Source organism: Marmota monax, unplaced genomic scaffold (assembly GCF_021218885.2).
Source record: "Marmota monax isolate L192 unplaced genomic scaffold, Marmota_monax_Labrador192_F-V1.1 WCK01_AAM20220418_F8-fsc00141, whole genome shotgun sequence".
Lineage (NCBI taxonomy): Eukaryota > Metazoa > Chordata > Mammalia > Rodentia > Sciuridae > Marmota > Marmota monax.
This window is the reverse complement of record NW_026692981.1, coordinates 1,772,764-1,791,059: the sequence shown is the minus strand read 5'-3', so window position 1 is coordinate 1,791,059 and position 18,296 is coordinate 1,772,764. Positions and strand designations below refer to the sequence as shown.

At 48.5% G+C, this 18,296-nt stretch overlaps 1 protein-coding gene across 10 annotated transcripts in view; it reads right to left on the bottom strand.

The window, feature by feature from the left end:
• The window catches only part of LOC124097811 (cytidine monophosphate-N-acetylneuraminic acid hydroxylase), a 74,022-nt gene that overhangs the window by 3,959 nt on the left and 51,767 nt on the right, over window positions 1–18,296 (bottom strand). For 9 of the 10 annotated variants that reach the window (XR_006853381.2, XM_046452360.2, XM_046452361.2 and 6 more), the window contains 4 exons: window positions 9,282–9,422; window positions 6,845–7,019; window positions 5,188–5,304; window positions 340–455 (listed from right to left, as the gene is read on the bottom strand). Coding sequence is in view for 9 of the 10 variants with exons in the window: in XM_046452360.2 (XP_046308316.1) it covers window positions 340–455; window positions 5,188–5,304; window positions 6,845–7,019; window positions 9,282–9,422 (549 nt within the window). In the remaining variant the exon portion in view is untranslated. Of the gene's footprint in view, window positions 1–339; window positions 456–3,049; window positions 3,417–5,187; window positions 5,305–6,844; window positions 7,020–9,281; window positions 9,423–18,296 lie in introns of those variants that run through there. The other variant, XM_046452364.1, reaches the window with a different exon arrangement.

Genomic DNA, 18,296 nt, shown 5'->3' with positions numbered 1-18,296 from the left:
GCAGGGAGCCGGCCATTCCCACAAACCAGCTCGTCCACCCAGGTCGCCGTCAGGGCTGGGCGGAGGCGAAGGGGGACATGGGGGTTCACTGAATTCAAGGACCGCGTCTTTGCCACCTGAGCCCCCTCCTGGTTCTCGCCTTGCTATCTTGTAAAGCCTTTGCCATTCCCACTCAACACCGCCTCCCGAGTGATCAGGACACTGCTACGTGGAGGGGCAAATGACCCTTTGGCGAGTCCTTTCCCGGCCAGATCTGCCTCCAGAGAGCTCGCTGAGGAAGGGCCTGCCCCAGCGTCCTCTGCTGCGGCCAGGGGTGGGGGACAGGTGCTGCAGACTTACAGGTGGTGGTATATGTCGGGGTCCCGCTGCAGCCGGGTTTGGAATCCTATGTACAGATCATCCCAGAGGAGCCCGTTCTTCACCACGTGTCTGATGACGTCCACCCGGCTGCGAATCTGAAACAGACGGGGAGCAGCTCTCAGGGTGGCCAGGCACAACAGGGCGTGGAGCCCCATGCCCGGGGCAGCAGCTGCCCCAGCCAGCAAGGGGACAGGAGTACGGGGTCACCTGGAGCAGAGAGCATAGCTGAGGGGAAGGGAGGTCAAGAGCAGTGGCATGGAGGGAGAGAACCGGAGGGGAGTCAGGAGTCTGGGACGCAGGGCCTGGAGCCCACTGAGGCAGACCGCTGGTTCCAATCCAGGTTTCAGCGGTGCAGCCTGGGTACCTTCTGTGCCTCACGTGCAAGTGGAATGAACCCAATAGAGCATTCCTCATAGGACTGTCATGAGGATTATATGAGCCAGTGCAAATAAAATTCTTAAAACAAGGCCTGGCGCATAGTAAGAATTGGACGCGTGTTTGTGATCATGGTTATTACAAAGCAGAGTGTCCACTTCTCCACCTGGACGTCCAGGGTAACACAGAGCCTGCAAGTTCAGGGCAGCCTGTGTGTGTCCAGCCTGCGGCAGAGCTGGACTGCTTACTTCAGCAGGTTAGGACCTGACCCTTAAGCATCCTCCACTGCTAATACTGTTGGATGGTCAGAGTAGCACAGGACCAGAGGGGGCAGATGGCGCGTGTCTCCACCTGTGTGGAGTAACTGTGTGCTCTCACGCCTGTGGAGGCTTGGCTTCTCTATTAGGAAACTGAAGAGAGACAAAAAGTGAATTCATATCAGCAGCAGGAAGGGATGGTATCCTGAGACTGGACAGGTTCTAACAGTCTATCTGTCAGAACCTGCGTAGCATTTACAGAAGCTTAAGGATCAGCCTCACATTTCTCTTTTCCTGATAAATACCCTGTAAAAGCCCATGAAGGCAAACTTTCATCATCGACAGGTGTCATATTCAAAGGCACGGATGACTGGAGATGGGCGTTTGGATCTATTTCCCTTTCCAGCTCCCTTCCTGTACAACAATCATATCATTGTGAACTGAGGTTACGAGAAGTTAGAGGATCTGTGTCTTTGCCGGGAGAGATGTAGAAACATAATTCTCCAGTTGCGTTGGGTTAGGGTGGCCTGGCTAGGGTGCTGTGTGGGGACTTCCTTATTTCTAACCAGGAGAGGAGCTGTGTGATCTCATGCCAGTGGAGGCTTGGCTTCTGTATTAGGAAACTGAAGAGAGACAAAAAGTGATTTCATATCAGCAGCAGGAAGGGATGGTATCCTGAGACTGGACAGGTTGTAACAGCCTATCCGTCAGAACCTGTGTAGCAGGTAGTATCTGTTCCCAGGACTGTGTCGGATTCAGTGACTTAAAACTTGCAACCAGAAAAAAAAAAATGGAGAATTGGGGGGTTGATCTGAGAAATAGCATGTAAAATGAGGTCTTGGAGGCTGATTAGATTTGAGGATGAGGGAACAGGAAGAGTTGGGATGGTGTCCCTGTTTCCGCCGTGGCTGACTGGGGACCCATGATGCCCACGACCAGATAGAAAGGCAGACAGGTCAGTTTTTAGAGAAAGGAGATGACAGGTTGGATTTTGAACTGGTTGAAAATGAGGTACCAAGCATTCAGAAATCGGGGTGATGGTATCAGCAGGCAGTTGACAGCCAAGAATCCAACACATGACCAGAGCACGGAGAAGTCCAGGACGGACGTGGATCTGGGGATCCTTAGCAGAAAAGTAAAGTCAGCAGATGAGTTCACTCAGGAAGAGACTGGAGGAAAACAGTGGTTTGTGCACACATTCTGGAGGGAAAGAAGAGGTTCTGGATGCAGAGGAGGTACTCTGAAGAATGCCCGAGAGGCACAGGAAGGGAGGGAGGACAAGGGCACTGTGTCACCGGAGCTCAGGACAAGATTTGTCATACATCCCCTGCCCCCTCTGCATTCCCAGACCCAACCAAAATGTTGACCAAGCAATTACACAGGTGCAAGCTGCCACGGTGAAAAGGAAGGGGGTCACTGACCAGAGAGTCCACCTAGTTGAGCAAATAGACAGTAGGCAGACAACACCCCTTTTGCTCAGGATGGAGGCTGCAGAGCGGATGTGGAAGTAGCCTGGACAAGGAGGGCGCAGGCAGGGACCACAGATGAGCAGAAATGCATGTCCACCAAACAGCTGGCCCCTCACCTACCCCCACGCACGGTCCTCACCGTATACGTTCAGATGGTTCTCTGAACGCACGGACTTGATGTCTGGGGAGAATGAGAGCAGAGTATGTTTGTGAAGCTCAAAACAGGGCCTCCCCCCCATTTGGGCACAGGGTCCCCAGCCTATGGATGGTTCCTCACCTTCATGACTCCAAGCACACTGGTGACCCCTGAGCAAAAGGGTGTTGTCTCACCAAGTCACAGTCCTTAACACATTTGAATTAACTATCTACATTTCTGTATATTTCACATGAAAATCTGTATTTTCAAGTTCTCTGTAAAACCCAGAGCTGGAACTCAGTAGGGCTTGCTGGCTTATGATCTGGATTTGCTTTCCACATGATGCCATCCCCACCCAGCTCCATCCCTCTGTGAGACCTGCCATGGGCCATTCTGAGCAGTGAAGTGTGGGGTCCGCACCTTCAGGTAAAGTCCACGGGTTACAAATCCTGCCCTATGCAGCCGGCCTGAAATTAGTCTGCCCATGTCTTTTTATTGGGAAACAAGGACTCATCATTTTTAAAGTCATCTACAAAGGAGGAAGGGTCAGCTGGCATCCGTCGTCTTTGGAGTAACTTTGCATGCCACTGGTGTCTATGGGAAGGTTAGCCACCTACAACCCCACGTCGGCCACGCTGTCTTGTAACCCAGGCAGTGGGGGAAAGGTGCCCTGTCTCAGGCTGCTGGTGAAGCAGAAGTCCAGAAAGAGGAGGAGCAAGGACGGGGAAGACATGGAGGGTCTGGAAGCAGCAGAGGAGGTGGGTTTGCAGCAGACCCGGAGCTCACCCAGACTGGAGAAGGAGAAAGGCGGGCCTGAGTCTAGGGACAAAAAAGAACACAGTTACGGCTTTGCAAGGCAATTAAGGCAACAAACAAACAAACACACACAACAAGGATGGAAGCAATATGAGAAGGCTCTAAGTCCCACAAAGAGGGTCTTTTCCAAGTGTAGACGCAAACCACATGTATGGTGTTCTCACTCAGGCCCTAGGAGGTACCACCCACGAGCCCCACCACAGCCCACCGAGGGCCCAGCAGGCACGGTTTACCCCACAGTGTGTTTGAATCTGCAGGAGAGTCACCACTCTATCCAGTGGATGTATTATGAAAAGCTTTGAAAAAGCGACTTGTTATCAAGTTAGATATTTTAAATGACCTTGTGTTAACCCTTGCAAAGGTGATTCTCCTGTAAGACTAGCAGACACCTTAATCTAGAGGTTTTCTCAATCCAGACATGAGTGCCCACACAGGGGCTGAAAGGATCCACTCTGGAGCTTGACTGCTTGAGCCCAATGCCCTGCACCACAATTTACCCGCTGGATGATGACCTTGGTGAGTGATCTCACTCCTGAGTATCACATCGTAGAATGGGACAAGAGTAGTATCTGTACCTAGGGCTGTGTCGGATTCAGCGACTTAATACTTGCAACACGTGAAATTGGGCTTGGCATAGAACAAGCTAGGTAAATGTCATATAACAAATCTTGAGAAGATTCCTTTTGCTTAAGATGGGAGTAAACGTAGCCAGGCGTGGTCCTGTTCACTTGCAGTCTCTCCTATTCAGGAGGCTGAGGAGGGAGGATTGCTTAAGCCCAGGAGTTCAAGGCCTGGCAACATAAAGATATTCCATCTCAAAAAAATAAAAATAAGAAAAGTGTAAACCCATTCCTAATCCATACGGTGCTTTGTGCAGGGCTCTTACATGTAAAACCCCAGTTTTCCAAGACCTGTGAGTCAGGTAGGTGATTATGGGTTTTACTGAGGTTTCAGCATAAGGTTCTCTTCAATAGCAAGTACTTCATGAAATGTAAAGATCCAAGCCAATGTACTAGAGTGTAATTTAAGAGCATATCGATTACCTCTGTTACAATCAGGGCTTCACACATTTAAATGGTACCTGCAAAAAACTCAAGGGCAGACTGTATGCCCTTGAAACTTACCTAGTGACTCCAACACTCATACAGAATTCTACTTTGCAAGGCACGCTCATGTATATTATATCATTTGATTAATGCATCCACCCGGTGGGAACATGCCCCATGGAAGGGAAAAGCCAAGGTGGCAGGTGAAAGAACTTGCTTAAGCCTCAGAACCAGAGACCATGACCAGCAGGGCTGGGCACCAGTCCCAAGCTTGGCCATCTCCCAAGCCTTGGCTCTCTCCTTGACCCCGTGCTGCTGAGGGGTCTGCTCAGAACTGGAGTGTGACAACACACTCACACATGGGTTTATGTTGACTTCCTTCACTGTGACACCCAGTGGGTCCACCTGGGGGAGGAGACGCCACTGGACAGAGGAAAAGCGAGGTCTAACAGCAGCTGAGACCGAGGGTGTTTGGAAGGAAGCAGGTGGGAAGCCAGTCTCCACAGATGGCTCAGGAAGAGGCAGAGGGGCACTTGAGCTAAGAGAGGCTTGTGAGCTGGGACAAATACACAATCTCAAAGTAGGGGGTCAGCAATACGCGTGCTGTCCCTGAAACGCTGCTAATCTAAAGTTATTGTAAAACCAGAAAGGGAGAAAGGAGGAAGGCCGGGAGGGGAGGAGGAGGAAGGGAGGGGGAGGCAGGAGGCCCCTCCACCGATGCTGCTTACCTCCTCATAGGGATGCTCCCGGCTTGGTCTTTCTTCAGGAAAGGATAAATCCAGAAAGTCCACCAAGTAGTCATACCCTCCAGGAAAGGGGCTGAAGTCCTCATCCGTCTCGATCATCTGTGCACATGGAAGGGGAACATCTACTGGGGGTCGAGGTCTTTGACAAACCCTAAGAATGTTGGGCCCGATGTCCTTGAAGGACAGCAGTGTGTTGGCAGTTGGGTTAGTCCCCCTCCGACCCCCAGGCCTGGAGGACATTCGAACCCTAGTCTTCTACAAGCAGAACTGCTTGCTACCACTACCTTCAGTCCGATTCACAGAGCAGGCCGTCACGATCTTAAGCACACCAGGTGAGGGATAAACAAAACGTGGGCTGCTTGTCCGTCTCTGGGCAGCCACGCATCAAGTCTCATAGAAAGCTGCAATGTTTCCCCTCATTTCCATACTAATTGTCCACGTGAAATATCATTTAGACCCATGGTTCCCAGGTCTTTGGATTTCTTTTTTTTTAATCTTTATCTATTTATTTATGTTTATGTGGTGCTGAGGATCTAACCCAGGGCCTCGCACATGTGCTAGGAGAGTGCGCTGCCGCTGAGCCACAACCCCAGCTCCCAGGTCTTCAGATTTCAAAGACGATTTCCTAAAAACATCTGGGAGCTAACCCAGGTAACAGCATTTTATTTTGCCAAGTGATGACTTGGGAAAAAAGTCTGACATCTGCTGTCCTTGTACGTCACTCAAGGAAGATGGCAGTGCCTCGAAAACAATCTTGGAACACTAATAATTCATCCCAGGAAAAGAGGTGATATCTCTGTACCAACATGCATAACCACATCTTTACTTTTTTCACTACTGACCAGCAAAAACGTTGTCACAGACGGGCAATGACCCCCAGGGAGGTTTTGGGGAGTCATGGTTTTTGAGCAGGGTGCTGCGTGGCATTAATGTTCAGGGATTGATAGGTAATCTGGGGAACAGCTGTCTCCCTGAGGGTGACCGACACTTGTCTCTAGGGCCTGAGGTTTGTGCATTCCTGGTGCCATCCCTAGCCTTTGCCCCACTACGTGGCCTTGGCTGGCTGCTCGCTGACCTGGCAGTCCTGATGCCCATTTCAGGCCCCTTTCCCTGCACCCCGTCTGCTGGTAGCTGATTTGCCTTCGCGTACACCTCCAGCTCTGCCGTCGGGTTTTAACCTGAGCTCTTGTCTGGTTGCCCTGTGCACTGCTGTGGCCGGGGTGTGTCCGACCTAGCCCGACTCTTGGTGCCTTCTGTCCTCAGCACATCTGTGGGTACGAATTACCTGCTCTGTCTCCTCTCCCTTGTCTCCACCCTCTGGGTGGCTCCCACCTCCTCGCCCCCCTGTTTGAGTACTCATCCCTGCCATGCCAAACACCGAGACCAAAATGAGACACCCACAGACAGACACAGACGTTGGCAGCCCACAGTGATAGGAGAGAACGGATGCCTCCAAATAAAACTGCGCTGGACTTCAGAGCAGTCCCCACTGCACAAGGAGGGGATGTTTTTCACAATGCCAGATCTGTTCTCTGCCAGGCGGGCGGCAGGGCGTGATGACGCTCACTGACAGACAGATTGGTAGACAGAGGGGACTCCGTGTATCCCCACCATGCGAGGGAGCAACAGTGAGGCATACCCTGACCACCAGGTTATAATTCTTAAATCCAGCCCAGGTGAAGTATTCCTTTATCCAGGATGGGTGCAGAAAGATCTCGTCGCCTACAGCGGCATGCAGGGTGTCCAGGTATGGCTGGAAGTCCCAGGAATCCTTGTAGATCTTGGTCCCTTCTGGAGGCTCCACGATGCCCTTGCTTAAAGACACAGAGGGACAACAGTGAGGGGAGAGTGCGAGGCGGGGAAGGCAAAGGCCTCCGGAGCAGAGGCTGAGGCTGCTGGAAAGTTCCGCCTGAGCCAGGGGCAGGGTTCCTCCAGCCGGGCCTCCCTGAGGAGTCCTGTCCACGCCTCCTGCTCCTTCTCTCACCAGCCCTGAACTCAGGCACGTGAGACCCCCGAGGGCAGGGACTTCCCCACAGCTGTATGCCCTGTACCCGTGTGAGGTCTGGTGAACGGAGGCGCTAAATAAATCATTCCTAAATCAACGCATGTGTCCATCACTCTGAAATTCCTACACTCACAAAATGCACAGTGCTATTATCCCCTTCTCCAGCACCCACCACTGCCTCTGGCTGGAGCCCCCTGTCCCTTCCCCTCCTCTCCCCATCCCCATTCCAGCCTCCCCCTCCTAAGACATCCCTAAATGCCAAAGACTGCAGAGGCACCTCTCCTGTCCCCTCCAAAGGAGGCCTTAAGCTCTTACTCTCTGTGTCCCTTATGCTGAGTGTTAGCACTGAGACCCAACACCAGTGGCTCTGGCTTCCCAGAAGCCCTTGGTGTGGCACCAGGCTACAAATGCAGATTCCTGGGCTCCACCTCAGATCTATGGATTCGGAACCTGCACGGGAACCCAGGGAGCTGCATTGTAAGTCCCTCCGGCCTCTGATGTTCACTCAAGTTTGCTAATGAGTGCAGCAGGATGCCTCTGGGGCTCCGGGGAGATGACGAGCCCAGTGCTGAATGATGAGAGCGCCTGGGCGCCACTGATAACCACCTCTCACGCCTGACCTGAAGAGGAGAGCCACTTCTGTCCTGGGGACTTTGGGGACATCTTGAAGAAATTTTAAGCAGGGAAGGAACAGGAATGGTTTTACAATGGAGAAAGATTCACTTGTCAGCAATGAGGACAGGAGCTTTCAAACATTTAGCCTCTAGTCCCAGCGAGAGCTGCCTCTACATCAGAATCCACGAGCCAGGGCTCTCTGTGAACAGAGGTTTCATGAAGTAATACCCTTCTTAGGTGCAGTGTCCGCAGGCCTTTGCTATTTTGTTCTGTTCTGCTCTATTCCTCCATTCCACCCCATTCTGTCCTTTAATGGAGATGCGTTTGTGGGAGGTGACACTGATTTTACAACCCCCCTCTGGTGTGGGACCTGCAGACTGAAAAATGCCTGCATGGAGCTGGATGTGGGGGTGGGGGACAGGTGCACACACAAGTCAGGGTCACTGTAGGCAGCCAGGTGAGGAGCTGTGAGCAGTGGGATTGAGGCCGAGGCCAAGATGCTGCAGAAGAAAGATGGACATGTAAAAACTTCATGAAGATTGACTGGGAGCTAGTTTGGGTGGAAAGCCAGCCGACGGGCAAAATGGTCTGACTGACCCTCCATGCAGACGTGGCAAGGCTGGGCCAGGGGTGCACGGCCCTCCCCCAGATTAGTGCACTTCTAATCCCGGGAAGAAACCTGGGCTGCTGTTTGGCTCAAGGGGAGGATTTAAGTCCAGGTTTGTGCCCTCAGTGTGAACCCTGCTGTTTGTGACCTCAGTGTGACTCACACTGCCTGTTCGGAGGAGCTGCCTGTGGGCCAGGTGGTCGGCAGGGTCTGCGCTGATGGGAAGACGGGCTTTCTTGTTTGTTGTTTTTACTTATATAAAGCAACATAAATTTTGTTAGAGTCTGTAAACAAGTCAGGATGGCGCCTGGCATTTTGCAGAGAGAGTGGTTTGTGAAGTAACGCCAGCGAGCCATTAAGTGTGGAGATTCCTTATTGGTTGACTGCTGTATCTAGTTTATGTTATTTAAGATAAGCTGTGTGGAATGTATATATACCCCTCCTGTCCTGCAATAAACGGCTCCCACTCCTGCTGTATCAATCTACACAAGTTGCTCGTCACCCACCGGTTATTTTGCTGCAGCCGGACTGCGGCAAAATTTGAGCTGATCCATATCAGAAAATAACTTACTCTTCACCCTTTAGTAAGGTGAAGATGAAATGTTGGAAGCAGACTGTCTTCTTTTCCCTGAGATTTGAAACATATGTATTAGTTTACTTAACTTAAATAATAAGAGCTATAGTTTTCAAGGTGCTATGTGAATCTCATGGCATAGGAAGCTTAATAAACAACTCAGCAGACTCCAAGACAGGAGCCTGTCCAGAGTGAGAGAGAAGCCCTTTTTTTTCTCAAAGTACTGAAACACATTTATAAAGCATTTTCATCTTCCATAAACATTCAAGACAAACCTGTCTGTTGGGTCCTTCAGCATCCTGCCCAGGTCAAGGGTGGCTCCAGGCCGTGGGGTCCACGTGAGCACATCAGAGTTTTTCTTGATAAGGTTGTTGAGTTGAGTTGGGTCATTTTTGATGTTTGTTTCCTTAATGTATCTGAGAAGAAGGGCATTCCCATGTAAGAAGGTTTCTTCCCAGAGGCTGCTCTGACTATGACAGTGACAGAGTCCCCCCTTCTTAACAGCCACCCCCATCAGTCCACGGAAACCTGAGGGCTGGACTGGAAGGTGTGACAGACAGAGCTTGTCTCCACAATGCCTCCCGAGAGCGCCACCTCTACCCTGCTCGCTGTAGGCAGAAGGAACCTCAGGTCTAGAAAACTGGCTGGGACCTGAGTGGGCAGTCCAGCCCAGGACCCACACAGCCCCAGCAGGCATGGCTGCAGGGAGGGGCTTCCCCCAACTCCAGGCAAGTCTGAAAAGTCCCTGGTTCAAAGCCATTAAGAACCCCCCACCCTCAACACCCCTGTCCTGAGACCACACACATGCTCAGTCACAATCCATCCTGGACCCAGCTCCTACTGACCCCGGCGGGGGGGGGGGGGGCGCTCCCAGATCTGACACCAAACCAGGACCTCTCTCGAGAGCTGTAGCTTTTCCAACTCTGTGTCACACTGGAAGGCAACTGGTGGGGCAGGGGCAGGGAGAACGGGAGGCCAAGGCGTGGTCTGGGCAGACAGCCGGTTACGTGCTACGCCGTGGCTGCCTGGACTTGGAATGCTCAGGTGAGACAGACAAAGCACACGGAAGCATTTGTAGCTTGGAATCAATGAGCAGACGTGAGCAAAGTCGTTGTCTCTGCACCCACAGGCGTCCAAGCCCTTCCCTTTCGGTCCCCATCAATGTCCCCCCGTGACTGAGGTCCTTCATCTAAAGGCAGGGCCACCACTCTCTCTTCCTCTTGCTGCCGTTGGACTCCCTGCCTTCAGTGTCCCATCTCGAGCCTCTTCCTAAAACACCATGTGTGGCATCACCAAATTCCACAACTTCTCGATGCTTTGCTTTCTCTAGAGCCATGACGAAATCCACGTCTAGAGGCCGAGCTCTGAAGGGCACGGTGGTGCTGAGGGTGACGTCCGCCAGCTGCTCACATACAGACTTGCTTTCAGTCGCCTCCAAAGGCAGCCTCTGGGTAGCATGTCAACCCCCTCCCTCCTCTCCAAGTCCCTGCAATCCCTCATCACATTTCTTCCCTCTGAGTTCTCGTCCCTGTCCCCGTCCCTTGTCACAGGATCAGCCCTCCTGTCCTCTCCACCATACAGACATGCAACCTGGCGTCTAGTTGTGTCCCTGCTCCTCACTGGATGCCCTGTTGGCTCCCCACCCCTCCAGGGTGCAGTCCCAGACATGCCCCTCCCCTGCCCCTCACAGACCTCTATTCTCCCTGCTGGCTGCAGCCTCCTGTCCACACCTGTTCACTTTGCTGGTCTGTGACCACCCAGGAGTCCTTTGCTCACCACCACCTGTGTGCCCTTGGCCATCAGAACATTCATCACGCTGTATTCAAGTGTCTCTCTTCCAGTAAACCATAACTGGGGACGGCCACTGACCTCTAGTCCCCAGCGCCTAGCACAGGCCTGCTCACTACATGGAAAGTGCTGGGTATAGTGTGCACACTTGTAGTCCCAGTGACCTGGGGGCAGCTGAGGCAGGACAATTGTGAGTTTATGGCTAACCTCAGCAATTTAGGAAGTCCCTAACCAACTTAGACCCTGTTTCAAAATAAAAATTTAAAAAAGGGTTGGGACTACAGCTCAGTGGTTAAGGGTACCAGGATTTAATCACTAGTACCACCCCCTCCCAAAAAAAAAAACAATAAAAAAAACATAAAATAAGATAACTGATACATGACTGAGGGACAGCATTGATAAAATAAATCATTTTGGGGGGCTGGGGTTGTGGCTCAGCAGTAGAGCGCTTGTATAGCTCTTGTGAGGCCCTGGGTTTGATCCTCAGCACCACATAAAAATAAATAAAATACAGGTATTGTGTCCATACAACTAAAAAATAAATATTTTTTTAAAAAGTTTTTTTTTCAGCAAAAGTGTGAATATGGTAAAAAAGAAACAAAAAGCATCTTTTAACCTTAGGCCAATCCTACTGAAGAACGTCAGGAAGGTGTGGGGCAGCTCAGTGATGTCCACGGGAAGGCTAAAGGAAGGGGACACACCAGAAAAGGCCACACGGAGTGACCGCACATGTAGCTAACTGGCTTCAAAGTGGCGAGTCGTGCTTTAAGGATGAGACAGATGAAGTCTGAAGTGGGCAGAGCACTGGTCCCAACAAGCGGTGCAGAACCTGGACTGCACGCAGCCCGCGGCTCTTACTGTGCTGTCTGTGGCCTCCGGGGGACAGGAAGCCGGAGGCAGCCTTACCTGAAGGTGGTCATGAAACAGGCTGCAAAGGGTTTCCTGACAGCAGTAAAGTCAGATAAGCAGAGAGGCGTGGCTCTGCAGCAAGGGGGCGAACCTCTCGCCAGTACGTGGCAGCCTCTCCCTGGATGGGAAACCCATCTCAAAGTGGATTTTGTGAAGCAGGTGGTAGCTGCTCATAAAGACACTCTGTGAGGGCCTGAGTCACGAGTTCACTCAGGATCCCATAAACTCTATCAATGGGATCATAAAAGCAAAGTTCAAACATCTATACAGTTTTATTTAGCATTTCAAATAATAAAACTATGCTCCAAATCCTACTCAATGGGTAGATATCTTCTGTTGTTTCTACGAGAGATTGTGAATGCTATAAAATGTGCAAATACCAACTTATGGCCTCACAGATATGATTTAAGTATATTAGCTTCACCTACCATGGCTTAATGGGAGGCCTCCTTAGGAACTGTTCACCTTTTTTGCTCTTTAATTTCCATGTTTCCTGAGAGGCAGTTATTTGAATGGGGCGGGGGGGGGGGGGCTCACTCCTATGGCTTCAACGCACAGTTCTCCTTGAGCTTCCCTCTGTAATCAGACGCCCCAAGCCCTAACTCCTGTGCACAGCCTGTTCTCCAACCCCTGGCTTTGCCCTTTCCAGGATGTTGTATGAACAGAGTCAAGTGGAGGGCAACCTTTGGAGACTGGCTTCTGCCATCCGTGGTGCCCAAGAGGCACCTGTGCCCTGTACACAGAGGTTGCTCTTACACTGACTGAAGCCCCTGCATGTTGACCCACCCACCTGCTGAAGGTCAGCTGGGACAATGTGTTGACTAGGAATAAAGCTGCTATTCATGTTTTTGCATAGCATTTGGTAAATAAAGATTAAATAGCTTTAGAGTAAATACCCGGGGGTGGAATTCCTAGATCGTGATGCAAGGTTACCTTTAAAGAAGCTGCTAACCCCTTTTCCAGCTTGCTAACAGTGGTAAGTGTGTGTTCCTGTCACTCTGTCTCCTTGCCAGGACTTGGCATTGTGGATTTTCCAGAAGGCTATTAATTCTAATAGTCAGGGGCACTGTGGTGTTGACTTGCCTTCCCTGATGGTTGGTGCCTATGAGCATCTTTTCATAGCTAATTTACCATCCATAGATCCTCTTTGGTAAAGTGTCTGCTAAAACATTTTGCCCATTTTTTACTTTCTTACTTCTTATTTTTAAAAATTATTATTTGAAGTTGTGGTCTTACTGCTGAGTATTAAGAATGTATCATGTACTGTGAACACTAGTTTGGTAATATATTCTGTCTGTAGTTGGCCTTTCTGTTCTTTTGAGTTTCCTTTATACATCAAGATTTATTAATTTTTATAATGTTCTGTTAATTTTTTTGTCATGCTTTCAATGTCATATCTAAGAAGTATCTAACTCATGGTCATAAAGATTTTCTTCTACAAGTCTTACAGTTTTATAAAATTTACATACATGTCTATGATTCATCTCTACTTTTTGTATATATGGTGTGAGGTTTAGAGGTTCTCTTTGCAGATCATTGTGAAATTGCTCAAATAACATTTATTAAAGACTTTCCTTTCTCCAAGAGATTGCTTTTTTTGCATCTGTATTTCCCCAAATTGTACCTTTGTCAGAATCAGTTGGCCGTGCTTTGTGGATCATTTCTGGATTCCCTGCTCTGTCCTGTTCTGTGTGTGTCTAGCCCGTCACCAACACCACCTGATCTTGATTTCCATAGCTTTACAGTTTATCCTAGAATTGGATGGCATGCATCCTCCAGCTTAGTTTTGTGTTGACAGAATTGTTTTGACTAGTCTAGTTTCGTTGCCTTTTCTGAGACTGTCTATACCCACACAATATCCTACAAATCAAAAACTATAGCAAGATTTCTTCTCACTCCAATCAGAATGGCAATTACACATCAATGTGTTTAGCTGTGCAATTCACAATAGCCAAGTAATGGAACCAACCCAGGTGCTCTCCAACAGACAAACGGATAAAGAAAATGTGGAATGTAGACACAATGGAGTTCTACACAACCATAAAAAAGAATGAGATTATGGCGTAAATGGATGAAACTGGAGAATATCATGCCAAGTGAAATAGGCCAGACCCAGAAAGTCAGAGGTTGAATGTCTCTCTCCTGTGTGGAAGCCAGAAAGAAAAAAACCAGGAAAGGGGAACCAATCCTATGAAAAGAAAAGAGAGACCAGTGGGAATTGAGGAGGAGTGAGAAGGGACGGGAAAGGGAGAAATGGCAGAATGAAATTGCCTCAAACTATCTTTTGTACATACATGAACATACCACAGTGAGTTCCACACTTATAAAAACTGTAAATAAATAGAGACAGACCCACAGAATAGAGGAAAGGGAACAGGGGGAGGGAAAGGGGAAGTACTGGGAACTGATGGTTTAGGGCAAATTGTATCCCATGCTTGTATAATTGCCAAAATAAACCCCAATACCATGGATAACTACATAACTACTACTAGTTTTTTAAATCAGTGTTATTTTATGCTCAAAAGTTGGTTAGAGCTGGACACGGTGGTGCACACCTATAATCCCAGCGGCTTGGGAGGCCGAGACAGGAGAACTGTGAGTTCACAGCCAGCCTCAGCAACTGTGAGGTGCTAAGCAACTCAGTGAGACCCTGTCTCTAAATAAAATACAAAAAAAAAAAAGGGCTGGGGATGTGGCTCAGTGGTTGAATGCCCCTGAGTTCAATCCTCAGTACCATTAAAAAAAAAAAAAGGTGGTCAGAATTTGCAACATACAATGTTGGTGTGAAGTTTCCAGTTTTGGAATGTTTAAAATAATTACTTTATCTAGTAGATACAGACTGCTTCTTGTTGGAGATTTGGAGGTTCGTGGCTTTTAAGGGATTTGCCTATTTCCCCCAGCTCTTGCATTGGTGGACAGAGGCACCCATGGTATTTATCAGTATTTTCACGGCTCTGGGGTCGTGGAGATCTCCGCTCTCACAGTCACCTCTTCTTGTTTTCCTGGTCAGTTGAACTAGAAGTTTATTGTCTTACTCACCTTTCCAAAGAATCTGGCTTAAGTTTCATTGTTTTTCTGTATTTAATTTCATTGACATCTGCTCTAACATTTATCATCTCCTTTTTTATGGCTTTGAGTTTATTTTGCTCTTCTTTTAGAAGGTAAAAGCTTAGATTGTTGACTTGATACTTTTCCTCTTTTAGAATGTAAATATTTAAGGCTGTAAATTTCTCTGTGAACACTACTTTATCTGTATGCCACATGTCTTTATTGACTGATTGACGGATTGATTGATTGAGACAGGTCTCACTCTGTTGCCTGGGCTGACCTTGGATCCTGGGCTCCAGTCATCCTCCTGCCTCTGACTCTGGAGTAGCTGGGATGGCAGGTGGCATGAATCTGCCCCTGGTGTGTATCCCACAAATATTTTTTTTCTTATTTTTTTCACATCAAAATGTTCTGTAGCTTCCTATCAGACTGACTCTTTGGTCCATGGATTTACTTAGAAGTTGTTTAATTTTCAAGTGTTTGGAGATTCCCCAGTGGCCTTCTCTTGATTTCCAGTGTGGTTCCAAAATGATTAGAGAGCATACATTATACTTGGTTAAGGTTTATTTTGTGGCCCAGGAGATGGATTCTCTTGGCGAATATATATCCTTGAAAAGTCTGCGTCTTCTGCTCTTTTGGAGTGAGTTCTTCATAATTGTCAATCAGATCCAGTTTTCTATGTCCCTGTGATTTCCTGTTTCTTGTTCTAACAATGACTAAGAAAAGAATGCTGAGGTCTAGTAGTAATCGTGGGTTTCCACCTCTGTACTCAGTCCTACCAGTTTTGTCTCATGTATTTGAAGTTCTGCTTTTCAGCACAAGCACATTTATGCCTGTCACAGCTCTCTAGAGGATGCACCTTGGGTGCATCAACCCTCGTTGTGTCCCTCGTACGCCTGGTGCTTTTCTTCTCTGGAGGCTGAATCTTCTGATGCTAGCAATCCAGCTTCCTGTGGATCAGGGTTGACATGGTGTGACTTCCCCATCATTTCACTTTAACTCACCTACTTTGCTATGTTTAAAATGGGTTCCTTATAGAGAGCATGGGGCTGGGTCTTGTTCTTTTATCCATTATTACAATTTTTCAATATCCAATTTTACAATATCCAATTTTGGGGGCAAATTTTTAAAAAGAAACACTTTATCATATCTCAACATTTCACTGGTCATCAGATGGATTTTTGTTCTGCGTGGTGCTGAGTGGGGTCACTCGGTGTTACTCTATTTGTGGCAGGGCTTCTCTAGAACACCCCCAAGGGCATCACTCCCATGTCTGTAGATCCTTTTATTTAATGTAATTATTGCTATTTGGGGGTTTATGTCTACCATTTTTTTTTACTTGCTTTCTATTTTCTTTGTTCTTCATTCTTCTGTTTCCCCTTTCCTTCTTTTCTGTTATTTACATATTTTTTGGTATTCTATTTAGTCTGCCTATTATGTGTTTTTACTGTATCTTGTGGTGTAGCTTTTATAGTTGCTGCTCTGGGGATTAAACATTCATATTTAACTTTCCACAGTCTACTTAGCATCTACATTTTACCAATTGGTGCTGGATGGAGATGTGATACAGGATCCTTGATGCAGTGTTTTAATTATCACATGTTTCACATCTACTGTGTGAATTGTCATAACAAAGTACCACAGACGGTGATGCTTAAAAACAAATTCAAACAAACAGAAAAGTTCTGTATCATAGTTCTGGAGGCTAGAAATGAAATGGTGCTAGCTGTGAGACAAAGACCTGCTTCCCGAATCTCCTTTTAGACAGCTTCTCCCTGTTTCTTCACATCATCTGCCCTTCATATGTGTTTCTCTGTCCAGATTTTTCCATTATGAGGACACCAGCTAACTGTATTGGGGCCCACCCTAATGATTCCATTTTAACTTGGTTACCTCCCAAGTCTTTCTAAAAACCACACCTGCTTCTGGGCTCAGGTGGTGAGAGGTTAGAGAGAGAAAAACAGCAACAGGCATCTCTCCCCCTCTTGGAGCCAAAATTACCTGAACTGAGAGAAGGGCTCCCTGCCCTTGCAGTTTCAGGTACCTGCACGATGACTGCAGGCACTCCTGCCAATGCTGCTGGGTTGATTGCCTGGGAATGGACGGGAGAAGATGGAAAAAACAAACCCCCACACCCAGAAGACTTCCCTACCTTTCAGTTCCCACCAGGGCGTGGTGCCAGATTCAGGCTGTCCTTGAATACAGCTGGGAGACACAGTGCTCTTTTAAAATGGGGGAATTACGGCTGATTCATTGGTACTTCAAATTCTCACTTCCTCCCCAGATCTGCCTGCTACCACCTGCTGTTCAGAGTCCTCAGGGGCCTGCTCCATGCCTCTGTATGGTTGCCCTCGGTGACGGAGACCAGGTGGTGTGAGCTGTTTGCCTTGGCAGAAACGAACACCTGTTTGCCCTGCTAGGTTGCAGGGCAGAGGGATGGGAGACCTGGGGGTCTCATCCAGTGCCTGCTGCCTCTCCTGGTGACCATCCCTCTGCCAAGCTGAAATGCTCAACGTCATTTCACCATCTCAGAACTGGCTTTCAGAAAACCTGCATTCAATCCTTTGCTCTGAACTATTAAGTACACAATCGAGAGAGGGAAAGAAAGGAAGGCTGTAGAAAATGATGTTTTTTGAGAACCTTCCATGTGCCAGGCAAGGCAGCGCACATTCATGATCTTATCATTCTCAAAATAACCTTATTTTAATTTTTTTTTTTTTGGTTACAGGTGGACACTGTATCTTTATTTTGTTTATTTATTTTTATGTGGTGCTGAGAATTGAAACCAGCACCTCACGTGTGCAAGGCAAGCTCTCTGCCACTGAGCCACAATCCCAGCCCCCAAAATAACCCTTTAAAATCATTCTTATGCTCACAGAAAATGGAATCAAGTTGGTCCCACTGTTAGTAAGCAGGAGAATACAGACCCAGGTGGAATGCAGTGCAGATCCCAATTCTGGCCTCCCCTCTTTGCAGACCTATGACCTGCACTCTGCCGAGCACTTCCACACATGGCAAAGGATGGAGGCTGCTCACACTTGTCTTCCATCTCTCTCCTTAGTCCCCATGCTTTGTGATGTGGCAGCTGTGAGTGGCTCTAGGGTCTCTCCTGAACCCCTTTCTGAAGCCTTTAGGACAGAATCGATATCCAGCTGGCAGGCACAGCAGAAGTCGACATTTGAAGTCATTTTGTGCCAGCTGGTTAAAGTCTGCCTCCCTGAGCCACCCCAGCCACCTGCCCTCGCCACCCCCGGACCTCCTGCCCTCTCCAGATTCCTACAACTCCAGGACTGAGGCTTGGGAACCTCCCTCCAGGACCCCATCAACTCTTCCTGACATCCACATGATCAGCATCCACGCCCCACTGGCGGGTCACTGGGCTGGCCCCTCTGCTCAGAAGATGTCTTTGGACCATAGCTATGTCATCTTTTCCAAGGGGAATTGAAAACTTATTTTTGTCAACTGACTGCCATTTAACTCCACATTGAGTTGACCGAGAGACACACTTAACTACAGAGGACTCCTGATTCCCTTAGGAAACTGGA